Raw genomic sequence first — 26,441 nt, 5'->3', positions numbered from 1 at the left:
TGGATAATTTCATTTACCCAGGCCTATGCAATGTGAGGTGGGCACTGTTTTCTTCAGGCAATTTAATTTACCCAGGCCTGTGCAATGTGAGGTGGGCTCTGGTTTTTTTCAGACCAAGGTTTGACAGGCACATCCTGGAGGTGTCAGTCCTGGTGGCCACTGTCCTCTCTGTGGTGGCTCTGGGAAATCAGGGAGAACTCCTCAATATTTGCTTTATTTGCACTGAATTTGGGTTTTGGGTGGTGGCAGCAGAAATACAGAGCAAACCTATGTGGTCCGTGGTCAGCAGTGGGGTGGGGTGTGTCACTTTGATTTTTTAATATTTTCTAAGCCTTCTGATGTTGACATTCTTGTCACAAACTTCCTCACACACTTTCTGTAAATAACTCATTGTTTCACATTCTTTTGTAGAAGAAGAGAAATTTGATGGGCTGTTGGTTTGTCCAGTGTCATTGGGGAGGTGGCACTGTCACCCTCCAATCCACTGTCACTTTTAGAAAGCTATAAATGTTGGAGTCAGGAAATAAACTTCCCTTTTCTTCTCCTTGAGAGCAGCGGTGCGCGAGCTCAAATTGTTTCGTGTCCTGCAGTGACAGGGTGGGGTCCCCACGGGTTCTGGATCCTTGGGAAACCCACCCAGGACACTCTGGCAGGGGCTCAAGGGCTGGGACAAGGGGTTCTGCTGGGTTCCCAGGGAACTCCAGTCTCTCCCTGCACCTCATTTCCCACAGGAAGCATGGAAGGGGTTTTGCTGGGAAGAGGTTTTGGCTGGGAAGAGCCCACAGGGCTTTCCCCACAGGCCCCCCCAGGCTGCAGGGTCTTAGACCAGGTCTAAAGTCTGGATCAGGAGGCCAAAACTGCACTTCCAGATGGTGCCCAGGTTCTGATAAGCTTTTCAGCCCACAGAAATATGAGGATGAGTGCGAAAGCTCACTTTTAGGTGCAGGTAAAGCCTCTGTGTGTGTGTGGTGGATCCAGCACTGGCTTTAGCAGGATTCTGTGTGCACAGAGAGCAGCTTTATTTGTGGGCTTGCTCTAAAACTTCCACGGGAACATTCCCGCAAATCCTCTCCTCTTGCCTTCTTGTGCCTTCTTGCTCCTTGTGCCTTCCAAGGAGCTTTCCCTGATTCCCTGCACTTCCACAGCTCCAGGCTCTGGAAATGCCACCAAGCATCACACGAGGGGTTGGGCTGGAGACACGGAGGCAGCAGCTGCAGGGCTGGGAATGGGATCCAGGGGAACTGGAAATGGGATGCACTGGAACTGGAAATGGGATCCAGGGGAACTGGAAATGGGAGTCAGGGGAATTGGAAATGGGATCCACTGGAACTGGAAATGGGAGTCAGGGGAACTGGAAATGGGATCCAGTGGAACTGGAAATGGGATGCACTGGAACTGGAAATGGGATCCAGTGGAACTGGAAATGGGATCCACTGGAACTGGAAATGGGATGCACTGGAACTGGAAATGAGATCCACTGGAAATGGAAATGGGATCTAGTGGAACTGGAAATGGGATCCAGTGGAACTGGAAATGGGAGTCAGGGGAACTGGAAATGGGATCCAGTGGAACTGGAAATGGGAGTCAGGGGAACTGGAAATGGGATCCACTGGAACTGAAAATGGGATCCAGTGGAACTGGAAATGGGATCCAGTGGAATTGGAAATGGCATCCAGTGGAACTGGAAATGGGATCCAGCGGAATTTGGAAATGGGATCCAGTGGAATCCAGGCGAGGAAGAAGAGGGAATCACGTTGACTTTCCTTCATTAAAAGGTTTTTTTGCTTTAGAGTAGCCAAGGGTGGCAGCCCCCAGCACAAGGAACAGGATTCTGTCCTGAATCCTTCCGTGGATTGTCTCTGTTTGGAATCAGGGAATCGTTTGGGTTGGAAAAGCCCTCTGGGATCATCCAGCCCAACCCTTTCCCTGTCACTGCCAAGGCCACCCCTGACCCTGTCCCCAAGTGCCACATCCACACTTCCAGGGCTTTGAAATCCCTCCAGGGACGGGGACTCCACCAAGGCTGGAAAACCCTTCTGGGGAAGAAACTTCCCCTGATATCCAACTTAAACCTCTCCTGGAACTTGAGGTTGTTCCCTCTTGTTTGGTCAGCTTGGGAGAAGAGCCCAACCCTCAGCCTGAGCCCGAGCAAGCATCCAGAGCCATCCCATGGGAGCAGATCCCACTGTGAGTGTGTGGGAATGGGAGCTCCCTGTCTGAGCTCTCCCACATCACCTTGGATCTCCTGTTTGGGTTAGAAACTGCTCTTTCCTCCCGTGCTTAAAGGGGGGTTCTTGGGAGAAGAATGTCTGGGTCCTGTTCTGGGAGGTTCTGGTGAAATTCCCAACAAGCAGCTTGAAGGGAAAGGACAGATTTTTTGAGAAGGGAATTTGTGTGACACTCACAAAAAAAAGAAACTACAGAAAAAAAAATAATAAAAGAAAGAACCATCAGCGTGTCAGGAGCAGCCATCCCTCCTCTCTCCTCATCAGAGGAAGGCAGGGGTGAAGCTCTGCCACCTGCTGGAGCCACAAATGTGTCCCTGGGAAGGGCTGGGAGGGAGGAAAATGTTGGTGCTGGGACACAAAGGGACAGTGAGGATGTCACTGTCTGTCACCTGTGTAAAAAGTTGCTTTCCATCTTTGTTTTTAATTAACTCTCTTTAAGGATTTAAAGCTGTAAAGAGCTTGGGATGTAACTGAGATTTTATGGCTCTGTGGAGTCAGCTGGGGACAAGATGTCCCTCAGCATTTTCTGACCCATGGAGAAACAGCTCCACATCACCTTTTTCCCTCCGTTTTCCCCCCTTTTCTCCCACTTCAACTGTGCAGTAACATCTTATTCTGGACAATCACAATAAACAATAAACCCCGTCCTCCAAAAATCTAATCCAAATCTCACCTCTTCTAGTTTAAAACTTTCCTTGTGTCCTGTCACTATCTGTGGCCTGTGTAAAAAGTTGCTTTCCATCTTTTTTTATTATTATTATTATTCATTCTCTTTAAGGATTTAAGGTTGCAAAGAGTTTGGGATGTAACCAAGATTCTGTGATTTTATGGGCTCTGTGGAGTCAGCTGGGGACAAGATGCCCCTCAGCATTTTCTGACCCATGGAGGAACAGCTCCACAGCAGCTTTTTCCCTCCCTTTCCCCCCTTTCCAACTGTGCAGTAACATCTTCTCTGGGGGATTCAGCCTTCCCCGTGGTGCTCCCCAGGAGCTTTCCCAGGAAAGGCGTGATCGCCCCGAGCTGGATTTCGGTGTGGTTGCCATAATTACCCTCTGACCTCCACCCTCCAGCAAGATGAGACAGCCCAAAAGGAGAGCTGTGATTAAAAAAAAAAAAAAAAAAAAAGGAAAACCAAAAAAAAAGCCCTAAATAAACTGAGAAATTATTCTTGAAGTGCCAAAGGCGAGAGGCTGCGGGGCAGGAACGAGCGGGGAATGCAGAGCAGGCAACGCCGTCTATCCAAGGTGGAGCCTCTGCCATTAAAAATTCCAACTCCAGTGCGGGAAACGTGGAGTGAAGGAGGTGAATTATTGATGGGGAGCAGGGATTACCATATCTGACAGATGGAGACTGTCTGAGAACATTTTGCAGAGTGGCATCTGCACCGTGCCTGATTGGTGTCCCTGAACTTTCGCACGTCAGATGTCGAATATCAACACACAAACTCTGATGTAGCAATTAAATCTGTCCTCTGATGAACCTGGGCCTTGTAGCCAGGAGAAATCCACACATTCTGAGAAAGTCCAAATGCCTCAATTCTTACTTTTTAGGGAGCTGTTTGAATAATTACATCCAGAGCACTGCATTGAACGCACACACGTATGATGATGTCGGCGTTTAGATATATTCAGGGAATTATGTGCAGCATATCGTGTCTTACTCCAATTTTACTGAAGGCTGCAAAGCTCCCCTTGTCTTTCATCATTTGTATTCCAGATTTGAGCTCAAATAATACAGAGAGGCTCTAAAATTCAGCTGCCACCTCACGTCACAGAGGTGCATTAACACCTAAAGCTGAAATGGGTCTCTCAAGAAGATCTTCTCCTAAAGAAGTTGTAAATCAGGATTCCACCTTGTCATGTGTGGAAAAACAAAGAGGAGAAGGAAAATTGCAAATAAGAGCAAGTTTGATGCTTTGGTGGGGAACAGCTTGGATTGGGAAGAGGCAAGATATAAAATATGGCTTTTTAAAATAGGATTTAATAGGCTTTTTTTAATAGGATTCAGTGCCTCAGATCCTGGGTTGTTTTCCTAAGCCCAGCCCAACGTGGCAAATGGGTGAATTTTTCTGCCATCTGTTAAAAGTGGGGTGCTGGGGGAAATGCAGTTTTCCTTCATGGAGAATGTGCAGATTTTGGGAATCATCAGGAAAATGTGCTTTTAGTCCCTGGAGGGGCTTTCAGGGGTGGAATCTGGGATTGGTTACTCAAGGAGCATCACTATTAGGAAAAATCTCTTCAGCCAAAGAAGGGCAGCGCTGGAATACCCATCCCTGGAGGGACTGAAAGCCTTGTGGCTGTGACATTTGGGGACATGGTCAGTGGTGGCTTTGGCAGTGCTGGGAATGGTTGGACTGGATGTTCTAAAGGGCCTTTCCAGCCTGAATGGTTCTGTGATTCCATGATTTTGTAGGGTGGCTGTTGTTGGGTGGGATCCACCCCGCTGGACACACAAGGAGCTCCCCACACACAATGGATGAGGTTGGAGGGGACCGTGGTGGGGTCCTTGGTCCTTCTCACCCTCAGAGCAGCTTTTGAGAGAAGTTCTGGATGCAGAGTCTCCAAAGTGCCTGGGGAAATTCTCAGATGGGAATTGCGAGAGGTCGAAAAAAACTTGAAAAAAATTAATAAATTACTAGGGAAAACTGCAGGTTCAGTTCTCGCAGCAGAGTCCTTTGGGGAGCCTGGAGGGTTTGTGCAGCTGAAGAGGGAGGAGATAAAAAGCAGTTCAGAGAATTGCTGTGCTTTTGATGGCTCTGAACTACTCCACCATCCAGAAGCCGTGCAGGGACTCTCTGCTCACTCTGTGGGGACCAGTTTTGTTTCCAAGGAGCCGCTGTTGCACTGCAGTGGAGTCAGTCCATAAAAAGTGACATTCACGTGACACAACTCCAGGATATTCCATGAGTAAAACTTGTTTTTTTCCATACAGTGGAGAGTGGAGATAGAAACCCCATGTATTCTGGATTTTACCTGCACTGACATTGCCTTGATAATATTTTCATTTAAAATGCTCAGATTTGTGCTGTCTGGCAAAAAAAAAATACTGCAGTGAAGCTCTGTTGGGTGAAAAAGTTGGGATAATTGGAGCTAAACCCACCAGGAATGGCAGAAGAAGCCACAGCTGTGCTGCAGAGGGGGTTTCAGGGGTGGACTTGTGGGAGCTGCTCTTTTAGGGGTGGTGGGTTTCAGTCCCTTTAAATACGACTTTTGCCCTCAGAATGATCAAGAGGGAGAAGCAATTTTGACCAAAAATGCTGGAAATGAACAGCAGCTGCCCATAAAAACCTGTGGCCTCCAACCTGGAGGTTTCCAAGCATCAGGAGAAGTTGGGATGAAATGTTCCTCAGGCCAGTGGCCACCACAGAGAGCAAGGAGCAGAGGGTTGGAGCTCTGAATCCCTCATCCAGGAGAGCCACAGCTCCATGCTGATGGCCACCACTTCTGGATATCTCAAATTTTGGCACCGAACCCATCCTGGTTTCTCTCTGCCATAGTTACTGCACTGTAGCTCGATGGACCTGACCACAGCCTGGTGCTGGACCTGACCACAGCTATTACTGACCACAGCTACTACTGACCACAGCTACTACAGCTTAATGGACCTGACCGCAGCCTAGTGCAGGAGCATGGCACACAACTACTGACCACAACTACTGCGGGAAAAATTCACTTGATGAACCCGACCACAGCCTACTACAGGCACACATTGACTTGTGGAACCCAACCGTGGCCTACCCCAGGCTGACATTGACTTGTGGAGCCCAACCATGACCTACTACAGGCAAAACTGACTTGTGGAACCCAAACACAGCCTACTACAGGCTGACACTGACTTGTGGAACTCAGCCATGGCCTACCTCAGGCAGATGTTGACTTGTTGGACCCAATGATGACCTACCACAGGCTGACTTTGACTTGTGGAACCCAACCATGACCTACCACAGGCTGACTTTGACTTGTGGAACCCAAACTCAACCTACTGCAGCCAGACACTGACTTGGAAACCCAACCATGGCCTACTACAGACAGACACTGACTTGTGGACCCAAACACAACCTACCCCAGGCTGACATTGACTTGTGGAACCCAACCATGACCTACTACAGGCAAAACTGACCTGTTGGACCCAACCATGGCCTACCCCAGGCTGACTTTGACTTGTGGAACCCAACCATGACCTACCTCAGGCAGACACTGACTTATGGAACTCAACCATGACCTACCCCAGGCTGGCTTTGACTTGTGGAACCCAAATTCAACCTACACCAGGCAGACATGGACTTGGAAACCCAACCATCACCTACAGACATTGGCTTGAGGGCCCTGCTTGAGCTTCTGCCCCAGTTCTGTCCCCATCAGGCAGATCCCGTCGTGTCCTTCACCCATCAGCAGCTCCCAGCCATTCCTGGTTTATCAAAGCTCAGCTGGCACCCCTGGGCACCTCCCCAGTCACATCCAGTTCCACCTCACTTGATCCTAAATAAATTGAAGGGTTGCCACTGTGATTGTTGTTCCCAAAGGGAAGGGAAAATTGTGGGGTTTTTTTGCTGACTGGAGCAATCTCTGCTGCACTGTTGTGGAAGTGCTGACTCCCTCTTCTTTCAGGCTACATTCATTTCCACCTTCCCTCCAATTTATGCATGAGGCAAGGGGAAAAATTCCTTAATATTCCTTATAAACTGGCAGATGGTATCGATAATTTTTTTTTTTTACTATATGCAATAAAATGCAAATGTGTGTGGCTTATTTGCAAATGCTGGCATTAATAACTGATATTTAAACAGGTCAGATTAACACTTTTACTGATCTATTAAAAAGATTCTTTTCCAATCATTTGCACACTCAAAATCAATTTTAATATGACATGTAAATTGAATTTAATTTTTTTTACAAAATTGCATTTATCTTCCTGAGCCATTAAATTTACTATTTAATATGTACTTTCCAGCTCACTTGGCTAGAATTTCATTGCTCTTTATCTGTATAAATTTAATTAGCCTTGATATCATCAGTATATTATAGAACTAATTAAAGATTTAGATAAGTGCTGAGGGTGCTTGTTTAATACCCTATAAAGTTCCATTTGGAGAGAGAGAATTTCCGTCTCTCATTAGGATCAGCCGGATTGGAGCTACAAGGAGTGGCTCAGACATTGTTTTTTGGTTTTTGGGTTTTTTTTTTGAAGAATTATTTAATGGGCTTTAATGGGTTTATCCTCCCTTTGAAAAGCTGTGTAATTGCTGTGTCTCACTGCACGAGTTGTTCAGGGACTGGGTTTCAGTGCTCTGTGGGGATGCTCAGGGATCCCCATTCCCAGAATCCCAGGGTTGATGAGGTGGGAAAAGCCCTCCAAGGTCACAGAATCCAACCTTGTCACCAGCCCTGAGTGCCACCTCCCTGGACACATCCAGGGATGGGGACTCCAGACCTCCCTGGGCAGCTTCTCCAATGGTTACCAACTTTTTCCATCCAACGATTTGGGAGAAGAGTTCCAGATTGATAAAGGGGGCAGGGAGAGTTCAGTTTTGTCCTAAAAAATGAGGAAATTCCTTCTGATCTCTCTGTTTACCAACTTTTGCCATGAGGGAATTGTGGAGGTGTTCGCAGGGGTCCCAGGACGAGGGAAGAGACGAGGATCTGACTCCATGTTTCAGAAGGCTGATTTATTATTTTATGATATATATTACATTAAAAGTATACTAAAAGAATAGAAGAAAGGATTTCATCAGAAGGCTTGAAAGGAATAGAAAGGAATGGAATGATAATAAAATCTTGTAACTGACCATAGTCTGAGACAGTCAGACTGTGATTGGCCATTAATTAGAAACAACCACATGAGCCCAATCCCAGATGCACCTGTTGCATCCCACAGCAGCAGATAACCATTGCTTACATTTTGTTCCTGAGGCCTCTCAGCTTCTCAGGAGAAAAAAATCCTAAAGAAAGGATTTTTCATAAAATGTGTCTGTGACAGGAAATTCCTTCTGGTCTCTCTGTTTACCACCTTTTTCCATGAGGAAATTCCTTCTGTCCTCCCACCTGAGCCTCCCCTGGAGCTCCTGTTCCCAGCGTTGTCCAAGTGATGAACCCTCGGAGGGAGGCAGGGAAAAGGAAGTAAGAAGGAAACATTAATGAGAAAAGAATAGATAAGGCAGATAACTATCAGGATAGAAAGGAGGAGGGAGGACAGGAGAGAGCTTTGGGAAGGGGGGTGGTGTTCTGCACGTCCCTTACCCTTCCCTTTGCTAATTAATTCTGCGTTTAAGAGCTGATTTCTCAGACAAAAAGCTCTGCAGTGGTGACAAACCCAGTGACAGAGCTGCACGTGGCACCCAGAGGTGTTGGCTGGGGGGGTTTTTATCCAAAATGGCTTTGTCTGTATAAAAAGCAGCCCCCAGGTGAGCTGATTTGTATGTAGGGCTTCATACGCTGTGTCTGTGCTTTAAACTTTAAAAGGGAAAATAATTGGATTTTCTAACGAGGCTGTCTCTAATTAGAAGGCTGTGCTTATGCCCTTTTGAATAAATACACTTGTTTTTCTTGCCTGGCTCTGTAGTGATCAGAGCCCTGCCTGGGTACTGAGCAAGGGGTGAGGGCTTCCCACCTCTGATACTTTTTCCTGCCTTGGATAAATGGCTTAATTTTAGTTCCAGCTTTTTTAAAAAAAAAACCCCATTATCATCCTTCCATCCCTTGATTATTTATTAAGGGCTGTGATTTGCAGAGCTACCACAGGAGCGTGGAGCACCACTGTACTCCAAATTCACTTTTATTTCTTCCTCTCCTGCTTTGTTTCTTTTCCCAAATCATTCCCCGTCTTGGAATTTTGCACATTTTTAGGTTTCTAAGTGGGGTTTTTCACGTTCTTGTGCTTTTTTGTGTTCTTGTGAGCACAGCCCCCGAGCCACCAGTGCCTCCTGTCCCAAATTGTGCCACGTGTGGTGATGGGGCAGCTGCTCGCAAGGGGCTGCGGGTGAGGTGAGCACAGAAAAGGTGGAGATCACAGTGACGGGAACATTTTTGGCCTCTTTTTGGGGCTTTTCAATCCGTGGAGCCATGTAGGAGAATGTCCAGGCCTTGCTGTGGTGTCTGAGAGGAGCTGAGGGTGACCAGAACAGCAAAACCATCCCTGATGCGACCTCCCCCAATGTTCAGAACCACTTGGGGTTCTTCTGGAGGCACAGAAGCAACATTCCCGTTGGTGTCCCCAGAACTGCTCCGGGCTGATTGAAAATCAAGGAATAAATCTGCAGAAAAGACGATCAGGATTTACATTCCCTCATGGAGGATTTACAGCTCCCCTCCCATGGAGCCATGTAGGGGCTTCTTCCTCACCCCAGGAGAAGTGTCCAGGTCTTGGTGTGGTGTCAGAGAGGAGCTGAAGGTGACCAGAACAGCAAAACCATCCCTGAAGTGAACTCCCCTAAAGCCTTCTGGATTCTTCTGGAGGCGCAGAAGGAACATTCCCATTGGTGTCCCCAGAACTGCTCCGGGCTGATTGAAAAATCAAGGAATAAATCTGCAGAAAAGTCAATCAGGATTTACATTCCCTCGTGGAATGGTGTCCTGAGGGTGGTGTCCCTTATTTTAGGGTTGCAGCTGCAGTTTAGGATGAGCAGTGGTTGGAAAGAGGAACCATCCCTGCAAGTGTCCAAGGCCAGGCTGGATGGGGCTTGGAGCAGCCTGGGATAGGAATGTTGTCCCAGTTGGAATTAGAGGATCCTTAAGGTCCCTTCCAACCCAGCAGTGGTTGGAAGGAGGAACTGGATCCATCCCTGGAAGTCTCCAAGGCCAGGTTGGAGCAACCTGGGATGGGGAAGGTGTCCCAGTTGGAATTAAATGGTCCTTAAGGTCCCTTCCAACCCAACCCATGTGTGATTCCATGAAAAGCCTGGGAGCTGTCACCTCCCATCCCTGTTTTCCATCTCATCATCAGGAGCCCTGGAGCTGGAGGCAGCAGCTCCCACATTTGCAGATCTTTGATTTAAAATGCTGCTCACTGATGTGTGTGTGTGTGTGCAAACATCCCCTCAGCCTTCACCAGGTGCAGGAATTACAGAAATTGCTGCTTCACCTGCGTTTTCCTTTGGTGTTCTGAGCTTTCAAAATTATCCTTGCAAGCTCCTGCCTGGAACTCATCTCTGCTGCCCCATATCCAGTGCCCTGTGACCATTCTCAGCTCTGCCCTATTCCCACCTCTGGTAACTCCAAAAGGAAAATCCCATGGGATTTTTTTCTTTTCAGCCAGGCCTGAAAATCCATTTCTTCTGCTTTACTTCACCGAAGTCAACAATTTCTTGCTGTTTTTTCCCTTTTTTTTTTTTTGGACTCACTCATCCCCCTTTATATTTAAATGTCATGATTCCACCACGATCTTCAAATATCAAAACTGAGTGATTTTATAACCACAGCTTTGTTTTTTTTTTTTTTTAATCATCTTCAGTTTCTTGCTTGTCCTGCCTGGTGTTTTTTCATAAAATCACAGAATTTGGGCTGGAAAGGACATTAAAGAGCATCCCAACGCCCTGCCATGGGCAGGGACATCTGCCACTGTCCCAGGGTGATCCAGCCTGGCCTGGGACACTTCCAGGGATCCAGGGACAGCCACAGCTGCTCTGGGAATTCTGTCCCAGGGCCTCACCACCCTCATCATAAAATCTTCCTTCTATCTTGTCTCCCTGTCCCCTCATTTAGTTTTTATCCAGATTTTCCATAAGTGCCTCCTACTTAACCTTTTTGACTTTCCCATTAGAGCAGCAATTCCGGCTGCTGCCAAAGCTCCTCCCTAATCCCCCAAAAGAGATGGAGATAAGGGACAGAATTCACATTTCTCCTTTTTTTTTTTGTTCCCTTTGGCTAATTCAGCACCCAGACTGGAATTCCCGCTCCTGTCTGATGCAGAGCGGGCCCCCAGCCACGGTCAGGAAAGGGATAATTAAAGTGGGATCCTTTATTCTGAAACATCTCCTCCTCTGAAGAGGAGATCAAGTCATTCTCAGGGAAATCAGGATTTCATTTGGAGTTCACCTGGCCACCTTTTGAAAACTTTTTTTTTTGTTTTTGGGTTAGAGGTGAACATTAGCATTTAAATGGAGAATGGTATTAATAGCCCTCAGAGGAGCTGGGCTCATCCTGATTGCCTTTCCTGAGATTTTTTTTTTTTCCCCCTAAATGAGAAAGCTTCTTAATTTTTATTCTCTTTCTCCAAGAACAGAGTTCAAGAGACCATTTTTTAATATGGGTATCTATAGATATATAAGCTCAAAATGCCTCCTTGCAGAATGGGTTCACGGTTGGCAATTTGCTGTAGTTCCTTTCAAAAGTGCTGCTTAAAAGCCAATAAAACAAACTGGTTTGGGGGTCAGGTGGATTCAGCATTTTTTTTTGTTTGCCCTTGGGATGCTTTTTTCCTGCAGTTGGGAACCATTTCCATCCCATTAAAGGGGTATTTAACTTCCCCTGTCTGCTCTTAGCACAGGGCTGTGGTGGATCCTCCAGGGGCAATTCCAGATGGATAAAGGGAGCAGGAAGAGTTCAGTTTTAGCCCAAATAAATGCCCAAAACAATTCAAGGCAGCTTTGGACTCCATCCCATTGCCAGTGGTCCGAGGAACGGGCCATGGGTGTCTCGGTTGGGATGTGAGCTCATCACATGAAAAATTGATTTAATTTTTTAAAAAATTAACAAATCTTTGCCATCCAAACCATCAGAATTAGTTAATTTTCCTGTTTGAGACGGATTTTAATGATCTGGGATCCCTCAGGCAGTCCTTCACTTCTCATTCCCCAAAATGTGCCATCAACACTGGGGCTGGATGCCCATGGAGAAGTTTTTTTTTACCATCCTGAAGAGCTGAAAGCTTGGAGCAGATTAATTCCCTTGTGAAGAGCAGCTCTTATTCCAAAGGAATCTGGGAGAAGAATTCCTATGGAATAAGAAAAACCTTCCTAAGAAGAACAGGTCCCTAAGAACCTGTTCCATGGTTTTTTGTGTGTAAAAACTCTCCCTGTCAGACCATCCCGACAAATCCCATCAAGTGCTTTTCAGCACAGCACAAATAAAGAGAGTAAACATGGAAATAAAAGGATTTCTCTGTTGGGATGAGTTCCCTGGGACACTTTGTTCCCAGCAGCTGCATTCCCACAATCCTAGAATGAGTTGGGTTGGAAGGGACCTCCAAGATCATCCCTGCCATGGGGACACCTTCCATGATCCCAGGCTGCTCCAAGCCCCGTCCAACCTGGCCTTGGACATTCCGGGGATCCAGGGGCAGGGAAGTTTTGCTCCAAAGCAAAAAAAAAAAAAAAAAAAAAAAAAATCCATGGTTTTCCCAATGTGACAGAGCACCTTAAAGGCAAAAAAAGCACCTAAAAGAAAAAAAAAACTCATCCTAGAATGAGTTGGGTTGGAAGGGACCTCCAAGATCATCCCTGCCATGGGGACACCTTCCATCATCCCAGGCTGCTCCAAGCCCCGTCCAACCTGGCCTTGGACATTCCGGGGATCCAGGGGCAGGGAAGTTTTGCTCCAAAGCAAAAAAAAAAATAAAAAATAAAAATCCATGGTTTTCCCACTGTGACAGAGAACCTTAAAGGCAAAAAAGGCAAAGCAGGGCTAAATGTGCACAAACTGATCACTGGACAAGCCCAGCAGCACAGCCCCATCCTCTCCTCACCTGTCCCAGGTCTGAGCTGACCGAAGAATTCCTGCCCCCTCGCAAACACAGGATTCATCTGTCACTCTTCTCGGGATCAGATTATTTTTTAATTAAAAAATTTCCTCTCTAAAAGAAAAGGGGAGCAGGCGAGGCAGCAGGGAAGGAGCACAAGGTGTGCATTTTTAATTGGGCGCAATTAAAAACCTCTCGCTGTGCCGCGGCAGCGCCCGCGGCCAAGCCCGATTTGCATGAGTAATTATTCACTCCATTACAGAGTCTGCTCAACTTTGCCTCCCTTGTCTTTGAAAGTATTAATAAATATTGATCAGACACTCTCCTGTTTGCCTTCGCCCGAGCAGCTCTGATGGACTCAGCCTCTGATGTTATCAAATAATGAAATATGAAAGAGGGACTGGGACGAGCCTCTTGTTCTGTGATTTTTTATTTAGGCTCTTCATTTTCCTTGCACAAGTGTGTTTGTCCCTGCCATTAGAAACCCTCTTTTGATTATCAAGAGGTGGCTGAGGAAAGGGAGTCGTAAAGGATGGAGGGAATAAATAAATGGAGGAGAGGTGAGGGGAATCTGCTCCGTGGAATGCTGGCCAACTCCTTTGTGGTTTTAAAGTTGAGGTTTAAAAAACCCAAGGAAAAGAATTAAAAGTTACCAAAAGCTCCGTCTGTCACCTGACAAACAGGTTAATAAATAATTATGTGGGATTAGCAAACCTAACCAAAGAGCAAATGTAGCTCCCCAAGATCTCTTTTGGCTTTGATGTGGGCACAGGGAAGCTGATTTACCCTTCCCAGACCATCAGCCCAGGCAGGAAAAGCTCCCAGGGCTCAGCCAGGGGATATGTGGGGGCAGAAGAGAGGAGGTCAAAGCAGGGCTGGAAATGGATGGTCTTTAAGGTCTCTTTCAACCCAAACCATCCTCTGAGTCCCAATAAAGGGGATTTTTGTCACTTTGACTTTAAGACCCGCCCGTGTTGGGTGCCCAGAGCAGCTGTGGCTGCCCCTGGATCCCTGGGAGTGTGCAAGGCCAGGCTGGACAGGGCTTGGAGCAACCTGGGATGGTAGAAGGTGCCCTTGCCCATGGCAGGGAGTGGAACAAAAGGAGCTTTGAGATCCCTTCCAACCCAAACCCCTCTGGGATTGTAGGATGACGTTCAGCAGGAAGGTGTCTGCGCTCTGTTCAGCTTTCTCTGCTCGTGGCACTGCTGAATAAAAGCAAGAGCTCATGGAATTCTGCAAAAGCAAAGGCCTGGGCCATTGTCATTATCTGTCCTTACAAACGGGGTTCGTGATGGTTCGTGGGCTGATCTCAGGGTGCAAAAGAAACCAACACGGCACAGAGGGTTTGCAGTGATAATCAAAACAAATGCACCTTTGTTGAATGACCAGAGCAAAATGTGACAGAGGGATTAAGGGGGAGGAAAAGATAGAGAAAGAGAGAGAAAAAAAGAGAGAGAGACAGAGAAGGGGGGGGATATATAGCTACCAAGCATAGAGACAAAGTCCTTTGGTCCAGTCTGTCGCAGACATGTTTTATGAAAAATCCTTTCCTGAGGATTTTTTCTCCTGAGAAGCTGAGAGGCCTCAGGAACAAAATGTAAACATTGATTATCTGCTGCTGTGGAATGCAACAGGTGCATCTGGGATTGGCCCATGTTGGTTGTTTTTAATTAATGGCCAATCACAGTCAGCTGGCTCAGACAGAGAGCCCGAGCCACAAGCCTTTGTTATCATTCCTTCTTTTTCTATTCTTAGCCAGCCTTCTGATGAAATCCTTTCTTCTATTCTTTTAGTATAGTTTTAATATAATATATATCATAAAATAATAAATCAGCCTTCTGAAACATGGAGTCAACATTCACATCTCTTCCCTCGAGCTGAGACCCCTGTGAGCACGGTCACACCAGTCCAGTCGAGGCCCTGCCTGTTATGCTGGGGAGATCTCAAAATCTCCAGCTAACTCAGAGGTGTTTGTTATGATAACTGTTGGAAATTGTTATTTGCAATAGAGTTATCATAACAAACTCTAACAAGGGGAGGGGGGGAAACAGATACAATAAGGCATAGATGTAACAGGTAGTCCATGTTCTCAGCAGTGAGAGCCATTGTTTGCGTGGTCCAGCGGTCACAACCTGCAGGCAAACATCTGGCTTTGGTCAGCTTGCCTCCCCCACACACCTGCCCTGGTTTAGGGGTTCCATCCCAGTCCTTGGAAGGAGCAGAGGGGCCTTTTCACATGGGGGTTCCATGTCTCCTTGATGGAGAGGCTCCTCACATCTCAGTCTGTCTGTCACGGTGGCTGTAAAACAGGTGAAGATCTTCTGTGGGGGGACCACCCAGAACTCAGGAGAATCCAGCCAGGCCGAGAGGTGGGACAGCTCCCAAGGCTGTTGTTGCACAAAGGGCACGGTGCTCCCTTCTTCTTCTCATTGGGCTCAGTGTAGCACACAGCAAACAACACCTGTGAACAACAGCTTAGCACTGCGCTCAGCTCTCCCTGGGCGTGTGTGACTTTCTCCTACCGAGACAGAGATTTAAGACAGGGGGAGTCTTCTCTTCAGTGGTCCCCAAATGACCATCGTGAGGCAGGTGGGAGAAAATCCGGAGAGACTCTCACAGGCACCAAGCAGCAGAACTGAGCAGGGTGTTTTCCTCTCTGCAGGCAGTACTATGAGATGCTCTACAACACGGCAGACGAGCTGCTGAACCTGGTGGTGGACCAGGGCGTGAAGTACACGGAGCTGGAGTACATCTACGCCCTGAACCTGCTGCACCGCAGCCAGACGGGCGTGGGGGACCAGACCACGCAGAACATGAGGCTGCAGCGCCTCAAGGAGATCATCTGCGAGCAGGCTGCCATCAAACAGGCCACCAAGGACAAGAAGATCACCACCGTGTGACGCCCTCTGCCACCCCCCTCACCCGCAACCGGCCGGTGGCACCTCCGAGTTTGTTTTTTGTTGGTTTTGTTTTGTTTCAATCAAAGAAAAAGTGGGAATCTTCTGGGCATTGTGGTGAGGAGGGAAATGCTATTTGAGATGTGGGGTTTGGGGTGGTTTTGGTGTGTGTCCATGTAAAGCTTCTTTCATGTTCTCCCAAAAGTGATTCCATAGCAGGAGCCCCGGCGGGGTTTGGGGTGGGATATTCAGCTTTGCTCTGTTGCTGCTGCTTTGCCTTGAGATGTAAAGGGAGCTGTGGGGTGGGAAAAAGGAAAATTGGGTCTTGGAAGTTCAGACCACACTAAATAATCAGCACCCTGCCAGTCAGTGCCAGGCCTGTTGATCACACGTGGGATCTTGATGGCTTGGAGATCTTGTTCGGAGCCTGCTCAGCTCTGCTGGTTCTCCCTCCAGGCTGCTCCCACGTGAAGTTTCCTGCTGTTTCCACTGCTCAAAGATGGGGTTGTTTATTCCTTCAGGTGGTGAGCAGCCAGTGCTGCACGTGGGAGGTAGCACGGGACCATTTGTTCCCACTTCTCCTCTTTCATTATCCCGGAGCCATCTGGCACCGGCTCCTGCAGCGCCGGGGGGGGATGGATGCAGGAGAAAATTGCCAATCTAAAATAACAAAAAAGCTTCCTTTTCTTGTCCTGAATGTCATCTCCGAGTCCCCCCAGCTCCACGGATATTTTGTGGCTGTCGCTTGATGCACTGGAAGGACTGGCAGGGTGGTGTAGCTCAGCACCAATGATCAGCAAGGGCAGGAGGGCACCAAATCCAGGGTCTGAGGCACACCCAGGGCACCAATTCTGCCCTGCCCTGACCCTCTAAATTCACCTGGCAAAAGGTTCCTTATTGCTCCAAAATCTGAATCCACTGCACTTGTATTTGCCAAGAAAACTGGGGCCCCAGCTGGGTTTCCTGTGCTGGGAAAGGTTCTCTCTGAGCTGTAGGTGCTTTGTGTGTCAACCTTGGAATTGCAGAATTAAAGGATGTTTAAAATCCCCGGTGGTTTGTCTGGCTGTTTTTAAGAACTGTCATCCCTGAGGTGTTTAAAAGATTCCTTTCCAGGCCCAAATTCAGTGTTCTCCAAGGCTCCATCAGTGTGGAAATGATTTTCTGAGTCACTCAGAACAACCCTCAGCTACCATGGACCAACTCCCACCATCCATGTAAGACACAGAACCCATCAGTTCTTGTTGTTAGGAACCTTCCAAGCTTTTTTCCCCCTCTTTTTATTCATAATCCCTCCTTTATTCCCTCCTTTTATTCATATTTTTCTCATGCCAATATTGGCCATTAACTGCAGGAGTTCCTCCCTTTCCCCGATGGGTTTGCAGGAGGGGGGACAATTCCATGAGGGATGGTGATGGGATGTTCCTGGGATCACAGATCTGTGTTCACCTGCTCAGACACTGCCACGTGGAGATCCTGGAATGCTGGATGTTCCCTACCCAGACTTTGGGAAAGGGAAAAGGAGCTGCTTGGTACAAGGAAATCCCATTTTGTACCCTTTGAGGTGTGGGACTGATGTGTGAGTAGCTCTGAATTCAGACTGGGCTGCTGTGGCCTGGTGTGCAACTGGTTAATTATTAATTTCTTAATAATCTGAGGCTCTGCTTTGCTGATCTCAGGCTTTGCAGTCCACGTTTCCCACCCACCCAGCAGCTGTGCTGGTGGGGGACGGGACAGATTGGATAAAATCAGGAAAATCTCATCTTCAGGAGTATTTTTGAGTCTAAAACAAGTGATTTAAATTGTTTTTCCTCCAGCTGCCCCTCACGTTGTCCATCACAGCCCCACCAGGTGTGAACAGGGCAGCAGGGACACTCAGGGACTCACCTGCAGCAGGTGGAGAGGAAAGAGAAGGTTTTTCCTTTGAGGTAATTAATGTTTGCAATTTACTGGTGTCTCCTCAAGAGCTCGGACTCTCGGTCCTCTCCAAACCTTCACAAGGGAGGTGAACATTCCCGGGGTCACACCAAGGAGAAGGGCAGGAGCAGGGTGTGTGGAATGTGGGGATCCAGGCCTCATTCCAGCCCCCCGTGGCCATTCCCTGCTCCAGCTTCCTCTCCACACCGCAAGAACCTTGGACTCCATGACCTTGGAGGTCTTTTCCCACCTTAATTCCAGGACTCTTCCTTGCAGCAGCATCTTAGAATCCTCATCAGAGGATCCTCATGGAGTATTTTTTCCTGGGAATGCGGGTTTGGAATGAAGCGCGTTTCCTTCCCACCCTGAGTGTAACACACCACAGATGCTGTGATTTTGAAGCACAGAAATCAAGTTGTTTATCACAGAGAGTTGTTCAGCCTGGAGAAAAAGAGGCTCAGGGGGCGCCTCCTCACTCTCTACAACTCCCTTACAAGAGGTTGTAGCCAGGTGGGATTTGGTTTCTTCTCCCCTAAGCAACAGCAAAGGACCTCAAATTTTACCAGGAAAGGTTTAGATTGGAAATAAGGGAAAAGTTCCCCTTGCAAAGGCTCTGAGTGTTGGTGTTTGTTCCAAACCCCCTCTCACTAACAGGAGATCCTGTGGGTGTGGGGGAGAGATTTTGGGAACAATTTTTGTTTACAGAGCTGGGTGGTGGGTAGAGACAAGCTGTCATGGTTGGGAGTAAATAACTCCTCGGACAACCCCTGGCAATGTCCCCACGCCCCCCTCAGCCTCCCTGTGCAGCCACACTCTTCCTCTTGGCTTCCTCTTGGACACCAGACGCTCCTGAGGGGTTTGGGAAGTCCCCTGAGGGTACATTTGGTGTTTGAAGTCCTGGACTCTCCACAGAGCAGCCACCAAACGCTTTTGGGTTTGTATCACAGGCCGGGGTCTCTGTACAAATCACAAACAGGACAGGGCTGCTGGGAACGTGCCTTGAGCTGTTTGATTTTCCAGCATCAGCCTCATTCCATGGCTGTGACAATGGGGAGATGCCCTCAGCTCACATCCCAGGCAGCAGACACAGAACTCAATGTCACAACTCACTTTAGCAGTTTTTTGACCAATCCCACAAAGCAGAAGCACATTGTCAGTAGTTCCATCCAACCACTATAAGCACAGGTACCTTTGGTTAAACAATGCCTGCTTATTTCAAATCCAAACCTGCCTGTGAGCCTTCAAACACAATGCACAGAGCTCTGTTATTAACTCAGAACTCCCTCATATCTCACCGGATAAACTTTTCTGCAGCTTAGGGAGTTATTCTAGCCAAGCATTAATACACAGACCATTGTCCTATTTGTCCTTGCTTTTCTACTTCTTACATAATTTTTCTGCTGCCCAATCTCATGGCTGCTGCTCAGCTCTAATCACAGTTCTGCTGTCTCTGAGGCTGCCTTTTGCAGCTTTCCCAAAACCCTCTGAATTTATGGATTCCCACAGCTTTGGGCCGAGCCCCACAGTCCCTCATTGGAGCTCAGGTGTCCTCATGGTCCTGTGCAGCTCCATCAGGCTCTGGTTGTCCTGGATTTATCCCTTCTGAGGGATGGAACAGAAGCTCAAGGCTCCTGAAAGCACCAGCCCTTGGGAAACTTTTCTGCCCTCCCAGCATTGATTTTTCCTTTGCTGCTGTCTGGTTGCTGCTTGTCCATCCCAGCCTGTGGAAATCGGCCACATGGGGCATTTATAACACATCTGCAGCGTGAGATGGTCTCCCACAGGGAAAAAAACAAAAGAGGGTGTTGGAAACTGTGCAAAAATCCTGGAAACCTCCTTTATCATTGACCTGAGCTGTGCAGAGCACGACCTACCCCAAATCTGCCCTTCAGGAGGGACCCAGTTCTCGCTCTGGGATCTCTTAAGAGAGCACAGAACATCTCCAGCTCTGCAGCCAGTGCTGGGATCAGCAGCATTTGGAGCTGCTGGAGAGGGTCCAGAGGAACCCATGGAGCTGCTCCAGGGCTGGAGCCAGGCTGAGAGAGCTGGGAATGTTCCCCTGGAGAAGGGAAGGCTCCAGGGAGAGCTTCCAGCACATTGCAGGCCTGCAGGGGCTCCAGGAGAGCTGCAGAGGGACTGGGGCCAAGGCCTGCAGGGACAGCACCCAGGGAATGGCTCCCAGTGCCAGAGGGCAGCCAGGGATGGGATCTTGGCAATGAGGAATTCCTGGCTGGGCTGGGATTGCCAGAGCAGCTGGGGCTGCCCCTGCATCCCTGCAGTGCCCAAGGCCAGGCTGGACACTGGGGCTGGAGCAGCCTGGGACAGTGGGAGGTGTCCCTGGACACTGGATGAGCTTTAAGGTCCCTTCCCACCCCACCATTCCATTATCCCATGGTTTGCTGCTGGATTTTCAGTCCAGTCCAGTCCAGCACTCACCTCACTGAACTGCCAAAAAAACCCCACTTTGGCCAAAAAAACCCCAAAAAAACACCCAAATTTTGCAGTTTTGCCTCTGAGCTCCCTGTGCCCCAGTGCGACGGAATCGCTTCTTGTTTTGCCAAAATCCCCCGTGAAAATCTGGAGCCTTGGAAGAGCTGCTGATCTTCAGCTTGAGGATCCTCCTCCATGGCAAGTGCTTCCTAAAAATCTTTGGAATTTGAGGCTCCCTGAATCTGAGTTACTCACCCTGAGCTGCTTGGTGCAATTCATCCAATTTAACCAACAAAACCCTTGGCTCTTCCCTGGCTCCAAACTGGGCCAAGGTCCCATTTTGTGTGCAGGGAAAGGGCTCTGAGGAGGAACCTGCTGAAGAAAAAGGCTCTGGAAGGAGATGGCAACGAAAATGAATCAGGACAAACATTAATTCAGGAGTTTTATTGTGAAAACCCAAATCTTCACTCACTTCTACCCCTTCAGCTGCTTCTCAATAATTCTCATTTTTGCTGACGGCTCCTCGCTAGGTTCTTTAAATCCACTTGCAAATCAAATAATTGTGACTCAACCACATTTTATTAAAAAATACCCCAACCCTGAACTGGTTTTCACTCCCAATTTCCCTCTGAACACTTCACAAAATCCCTCTTCTAAATAATTCACCAGCCCTACAAGACAAACCATATTATCAGCAGCCCTGGCGTTTCCACACCTCAATTAAATCTATAAAATTAATGAGACATACAATTCCATGCTAGGAAAAAAAAAACCTCCCCCGTTTCCCAGCTGAGAGCGGCCGGGGAAATAATTTCTGCCTTTGAGAAATAACTTTTTAATAAAGTTATAAATAAACAGCATTTTTTTTTTTGGTCGTTTGTTTAGGGGAGCTGACGAGAAATGGATCCAGCGCCGATATTTGCTCGATTTAGCAGAGGAAAGAGATGAAGAGCGGGGTTGGAGCGAGGCAGGGTTGGAGAGACGCGGCGCTCAGGGGTCGCTGCTCCTCCACCGGGGTGGGATTGGGGGCAGGACGCGCCTGGAGGGGCAGCGGGGTCCGGGGGAACGCGCGGAGCTGGCGCGGCTCCATCTCCGCATGGGGGACCCGGCCGGCTCCTCCTCCCCTGCGGGAATTGCAGCGGGAAACGGGAATTGGCGCCAAAGGAAAGCGAAAATTGACCCCGCATTCCCAAAGGGTCCGGGGGGGAAAGCTCAGCTCAGCCACTCCGAGCAGCCGCTGGGGTTTGGGGGTTTTTAAAGGTTTGGAATTTCATCGTCAAAGAAATGTTTGGAAGGTTGTTATTTGGAAATCTGGGATATTTGGAGTCGCGGAATTTTGGAATATTTCGAATTCTGGAATATTTTGGAATTGTGGGATTTTTGAATGTTTGGGGTTCTGGAATATTTGGATCTTTTGGATTCTGGAATTTTTTAAATATTTGGAATTCTGGAATATTTGAATATTTGGAATTCTGGAATATTTGAATATTTGGGATTCTGGAATATATGAAATTCTGGATTTTTTAATATTTGGAATTCTGGACTTTTAGAATATTTGGAATTATGGACTTTTATAATATTTGGAATTCTGGAATTTTTTTATATTTGGAATTCTGGATTTTTTTAATATTTGGAAATCTGGGATATTTGAATATTTTGGATTCTGGAAATTTTTTTGTATTTGGAATTCTGGGATATTTGAATATTTGGGATTCTGGATTTTTAAAATATTTGGAATTCTGGGATATATGAAATTCTGGATTTTTTTTAATATTTGGAATTCTGGATTATTTAAAATATTTGGAATTCTGGAATTTTTGAATATTTGGGATTCTGGAATATTTTAATATTTTGGATTCTGGATTTTTTTTTATATTTTGAATTCTGGAATTTTTTTTAATATTTGGAATTCTGGGATATATGAAATTCTAGATTTTTTAAAATATTTGGAATTCAGGAATATTTAATATTTTGGATTCTGGAAATTTTTGAATATTTGGAATTCTGGGATATATGAAATTCTGGATTTTTTTTAATATTTGGAATTCTGGAATTTTTGAATATTTGGGATTCTGGAATATTTGGATATTTTGGATTCTGGAATTTTTAAAATATTTGGAATTCTGGAATATTTGAATATTTGGAATTCTGGAATATATGAAATTCTGGATTTTTTAATATTTGGAATTATGGACTTTTATAATATTTGGAATTCTGGAATTTTTTTATATTTGGAATACTGGACTTTAAAAAATATTTGGAATTCTGGACTTTTAGAATATTTGGAATTCTGGACTTTTTTTAATATTTGGAATTCTGGAATATTTGAATATTTTGGATTCTGGAAATTTTTTTGTATTTGGAATTCTGGAATATTTGAATATTTGGGATTCTGGATTTTTAAAATATTTGGAATTCTGGGATATATGAAATTCTGGATTTTTTTTAATATTTGGAATTCTGGATTATTTAAAATATTTGGAATTCTGGACTTTTAAAATATTTGGGATTCTGGAAATTTTTTTATATTTTGAATTCTGGAATTTTTTTAATATTTGGAATTCTGTGATATATGAAATTCTTGATTTTTTAAAATATTTTGAATTCTGGAATATTTAATATTTTGGATTCTGGAATATTTGAATATTTTGGATTCTGGATTTTTTTTAATATTTGGAATTCTTGAATATTTGGAATTCTGGGATATAAGAAATTCTGTATTTTTTTAATATTTGGAATTCTGGATTTTATAATATTTGGAATTCTGGAATATTTGAATATTTTGGATTCTGGAATTTTTAAAATATTTGGAATTCTGGAATTTTTTGGACTTCCAGATTTTAATTTTTTTCCTAATATTTGGAATTCTGCAAACTTTCGAACACCTGCAATTTAAAAAAAAAAAAATACCCAGAATTCTGCAATTTCATTGAACACTTGCAATTCCGGATTTTTTTTTTAATTTTTTTTAATTTTTTTATTTTTTAAATATTTTTTTATTTTTTAAATATTTTTTAATTTTTTTTTATTTTTTTAATATTTTTTAAATTTTTTAAATTTTTTTTAATTTTTTTTTAATTTTTTAATTTTTTTAAAATTTTTTATTTTTTTTAATTTTATTTAATTTTTTAAATATTTCTTTAATTTTTTTTATTTTTTTAATATTTTTTAATTTTTAATTTTTTTTTAATTTTTTAAAATTTTTTAATTTTTTAAATTTTTTAAATTTTTTTTTAATTTTTAAAATTTTTTTAAATTTTATTTAATTTTTTAAATATTTTTAATTTTTTTAAATTTTTTTAATTTTTTTAAAATTTTTTTAAATTTTTTTTATTTTTTAATTTTTTTAATATTTTTTAAATTTTATTTAATTTTTAAAACATTTTTTAAATTTTTTAAATTTTTAAATTTTTTTTAAATTTTTTTTTATATTTTTAATTTTTTTTGAATTTTTAAATTTTTTTTATATTTTTAAAATTTTATTTAATCTTTTAAATATTTTTAAATATTTTTAAATTTTTTAATTTTTTTTTAATTTTTTTAAATTTTTTTTTAATTTTTTTTAATTTTAAAAATGTTTTTAAATATATTTTAAAAATTTTAAAATATTTTTTAAATTTTTTAAATATATCTTTAAATTTTTTAAAATATTTTTCAATTTGTTTTTTTTTTTAATTTTTAATTTTTTAATTTTTTTTTAATTTTTTTTTAATTTTTTTTTTTAATTTTTTTTTTTTTTTAATTTTGTTTTTTTTTTTAATTCTTTTTTTTCCTCCTCCATCCCCGCACAGCCGGGGCCGGGCCGGCCCTGCCGCGGTGCCCATTGTCCCTCCCTGTGCCGGGGGCGCTCCCCCGGGCGCACCCACCTGGCTCGGGGCTCTCGGGGCTCTCGGGGCTCTCGGGGCTCTCGGGGCTCTCGGGGCCCTCGGGGCCCTCGGGGCTCTCGGGGCTCTCGGGGCTCTCGGGGCTCCGGTTCCCGGCTCTGTTCGTGCTCCCGCCCGGCGCGGCCGCGCTCAGGTGCCGCCCCCGCAGCGCCAGCTTCGGCCACAGCAGCTGCTCCGGCCCGGCCGGGGCCGCCTCCGGGGACACGAACACCTGCCGCTGGGCCAGCCCCAGCTCCGTGAAGCTGTGCGCAGGGAAAAACAGCTTTGAAAGAGGCCTGGGTGTGAAAGAGGGCCTGGTTTTCCACACCTGCACCGGTTTCTTTCGGCATCTTTTCCCCTACAAACAAAACTCTTGAAAATCCCTCCTGGTGCCATTGAAGGACCACCAACTTCAAGATTTTTGGTTCAGTTCTTGAATCATGATGGTTCCCAAATTCCACTCAGCAGGAATGTGCTAATCACATCATGAGGGAATAACTCTTGTTTTAGAACCACATTTCTCACTCCAAATCTATTTTTCCCCACCTGCACCAAGTTTCTTTCAAATATCAAATATCTTCCAATATCTCCTCTAAACAAAACTCTTGAAAATCCCTTCCTGTGGGAGCACCTTGGCAATTTCAAGATTTGGGACCACCAATTTCAAGATTTTTGGTTCAGTTCTTGAATCATGATGGTTCCCAAATTCCACTCAGCAGGAATGTGCTAATCACATTAGAGGGTTTCAAAACTCTTGGTTTAGAACCGTATTTCTCACTCCAATTCTATTTTTCCACACCTGCACCGGTTTCTTTCAAATATCAAATATCTTCCAATATCCCCTCTAAACAAAACTCTTGAAAATCCCTTCCTTGTGGGAGCACCTGGTGCCATTTAAGGACCACCAACTTCAAGATTTTTGGTTCAACTCCTTAAAATATGATCTCTCCCAAATTCCACTCAGCAGGAACTGTGCTAATCACATCATGAGGGAATAACTTTTTTTTTATAACCACATTTCTCACTCCAAATCTATTTTTCCCCACCTGCACCGGTTTCTTTCAGCACCTTTTCCCCTCTAAACAGAACTCGTGAAAATCCCTCCCTGTGGGAGCACCTGGTGCCATTTAAGGACCACCAGCTTCAATAGTTTTGGTTCAATTCTTGAGGAATTTCAAGATATCTCCCAAATTCCACTCAGCAGGAATGTGCTAATCACATAAGAGGGTTTCAAAACTCTTGTTTTAGAACCACATTTCTCACTCCAAATCTATTTTTCCACACCTGCACTGGTTTCTTTCAAATATCAAATATCTTCCAATATCCCCTCTAAACAAAACTCTTGAAAATCCCTCCCTGTGGGAGCACCCGGTGCCATTTAAGAACCACCAACTTCAAGATTTTTGGTTCAACTCCTTAAAATATGATCTCTCCCAAATTCCACTCAGCAGGAATGTGCTAATCACATCATGAGGGAATAACTTTTTTTTTATAACCACATTTCTCACTCCAATTCTGTTTTTCCACACCTGCACCGGTTTCTTTCAAATATCAAATATCTTCAAATATCCCCTCTAAACAAAACTCTTGAAAACCCCTCCCTGTGGGAGCACCTGGTGCCATTGAAGGACCAGCAGTTTCAAGATTTTTGGTTCAATTCTTGAATCATGATGGTTCCCAAATTCCACTCAGCAGGAATGTGCTAATCACATAATGAGGGAATAACCAAGAGGGAAAAACTCTTGTTTTATAACCACATTTCTCACTCCAATTCTATTTTTCCACACCTGCACCAAGTTTCTTTCAAATATCAAATATCTTCCAATATCCCCTCTAAACAAAACTCTTGAAAATCCCTCCCTGTGGGAGCACCTTGGCAATTTCAAGATTTGGGACCACCAATTTCAAGATTTTTGGTTCAATTCTTGAATCATGATGGTTCCCAAATTTCACTCAGCAGGAATGTGCTAATCACATAAGAGGGTTTCAAAACTCTTGTTTTAGAACCATATTTCTCACTCCAACTCTGTTTTTCCACACCTGCACCAAGTTTCTATCAAATATCAAATATCAAATATCAAATATCAAATATCTTCAAATATCCCCTCCAAACAAATCTCTAGAAAATCCCTCCCTGTGGCTCCAATTCCCACCTGAGCCAGGTGAGTTTGCTGCTGCCCCCCCATGTTAATGATGATGATGATGATGATGATGATGATGATGGTGCCCTTCCTCCCACCCTGCTGAGCTCACCTGCTCTCCAAGGTGACCTTGCCCAGGAATTCCCACCTGTGCCAGGTGAGTTTGCTGCTGCCTGCCCATGTTAATGATGATGATGATGATGATGAGGATGATGATGATGAGGATGAGGATGATGATGGTGCCCTTCCTCCCATCCCACTGTGCTCACCTGCTCTCCAAGGCCACCCTAATCAGGA

General features: G+C 45.0%; 2 protein-coding genes across 2 annotated transcripts in view; one reads left to right on the top strand and one right to left on the bottom strand.

The window, feature by feature from the left end:
* Positions 1-16,842, top strand: part of EXOC4 (exocyst complex component 4) — a 362,041-nt gene extending 345,199 nt beyond the window's left edge. The window contains exon 18 of the mRNA XM_036400734.2: positions 15,562-16,842. Coding sequence (XP_036256627.1) covers positions 15,562-15,799 — 238 coding nt within the window. The 3' untranslated portion in view covers positions 15,800-16,842. The remainder of the gene's footprint in view (positions 1-15,561) is intronic.
* Positions 16,843-20,569: 3,727 nt separating this feature from the next.
* The window catches only part of LRGUK (leucine rich repeats and guanylate kinase domain containing), a 57,996-nt gene continuing 52,124 nt past the window's right edge, over positions 20,570-26,441 (bottom strand). The window contains exons 18-19 of the mRNA XM_036401777.1: positions 24,007-24,266; positions 20,570-21,264 (exon numbers count right to left, since the gene is read on the bottom strand). Of these exons, the coding sequence (XP_036257670.1) occupies positions 21,069-21,264; positions 24,007-24,266 (456 nt within the window). The 3' untranslated portion in view covers positions 20,570-21,068. The remainder of the gene's footprint in view (positions 21,265-24,006; positions 24,267-26,441) is intronic.

The sequence above is a fragment of the Molothrus ater genome, chromosome 5, assembly GCF_012460135.2.
Source record: "Molothrus ater isolate BHLD 08-10-18 breed brown headed cowbird chromosome 5, BPBGC_Mater_1.1, whole genome shotgun sequence".
NCBI classification, from domain to species: Eukaryota; Metazoa; Chordata; class Aves; order Passeriformes; family Icteridae; genus Molothrus; species Molothrus ater.
The sequence above is the reverse complement of the archived record's forward strand: the minus strand, read 5'-3'. Positions and strand labels throughout refer to the sequence as shown.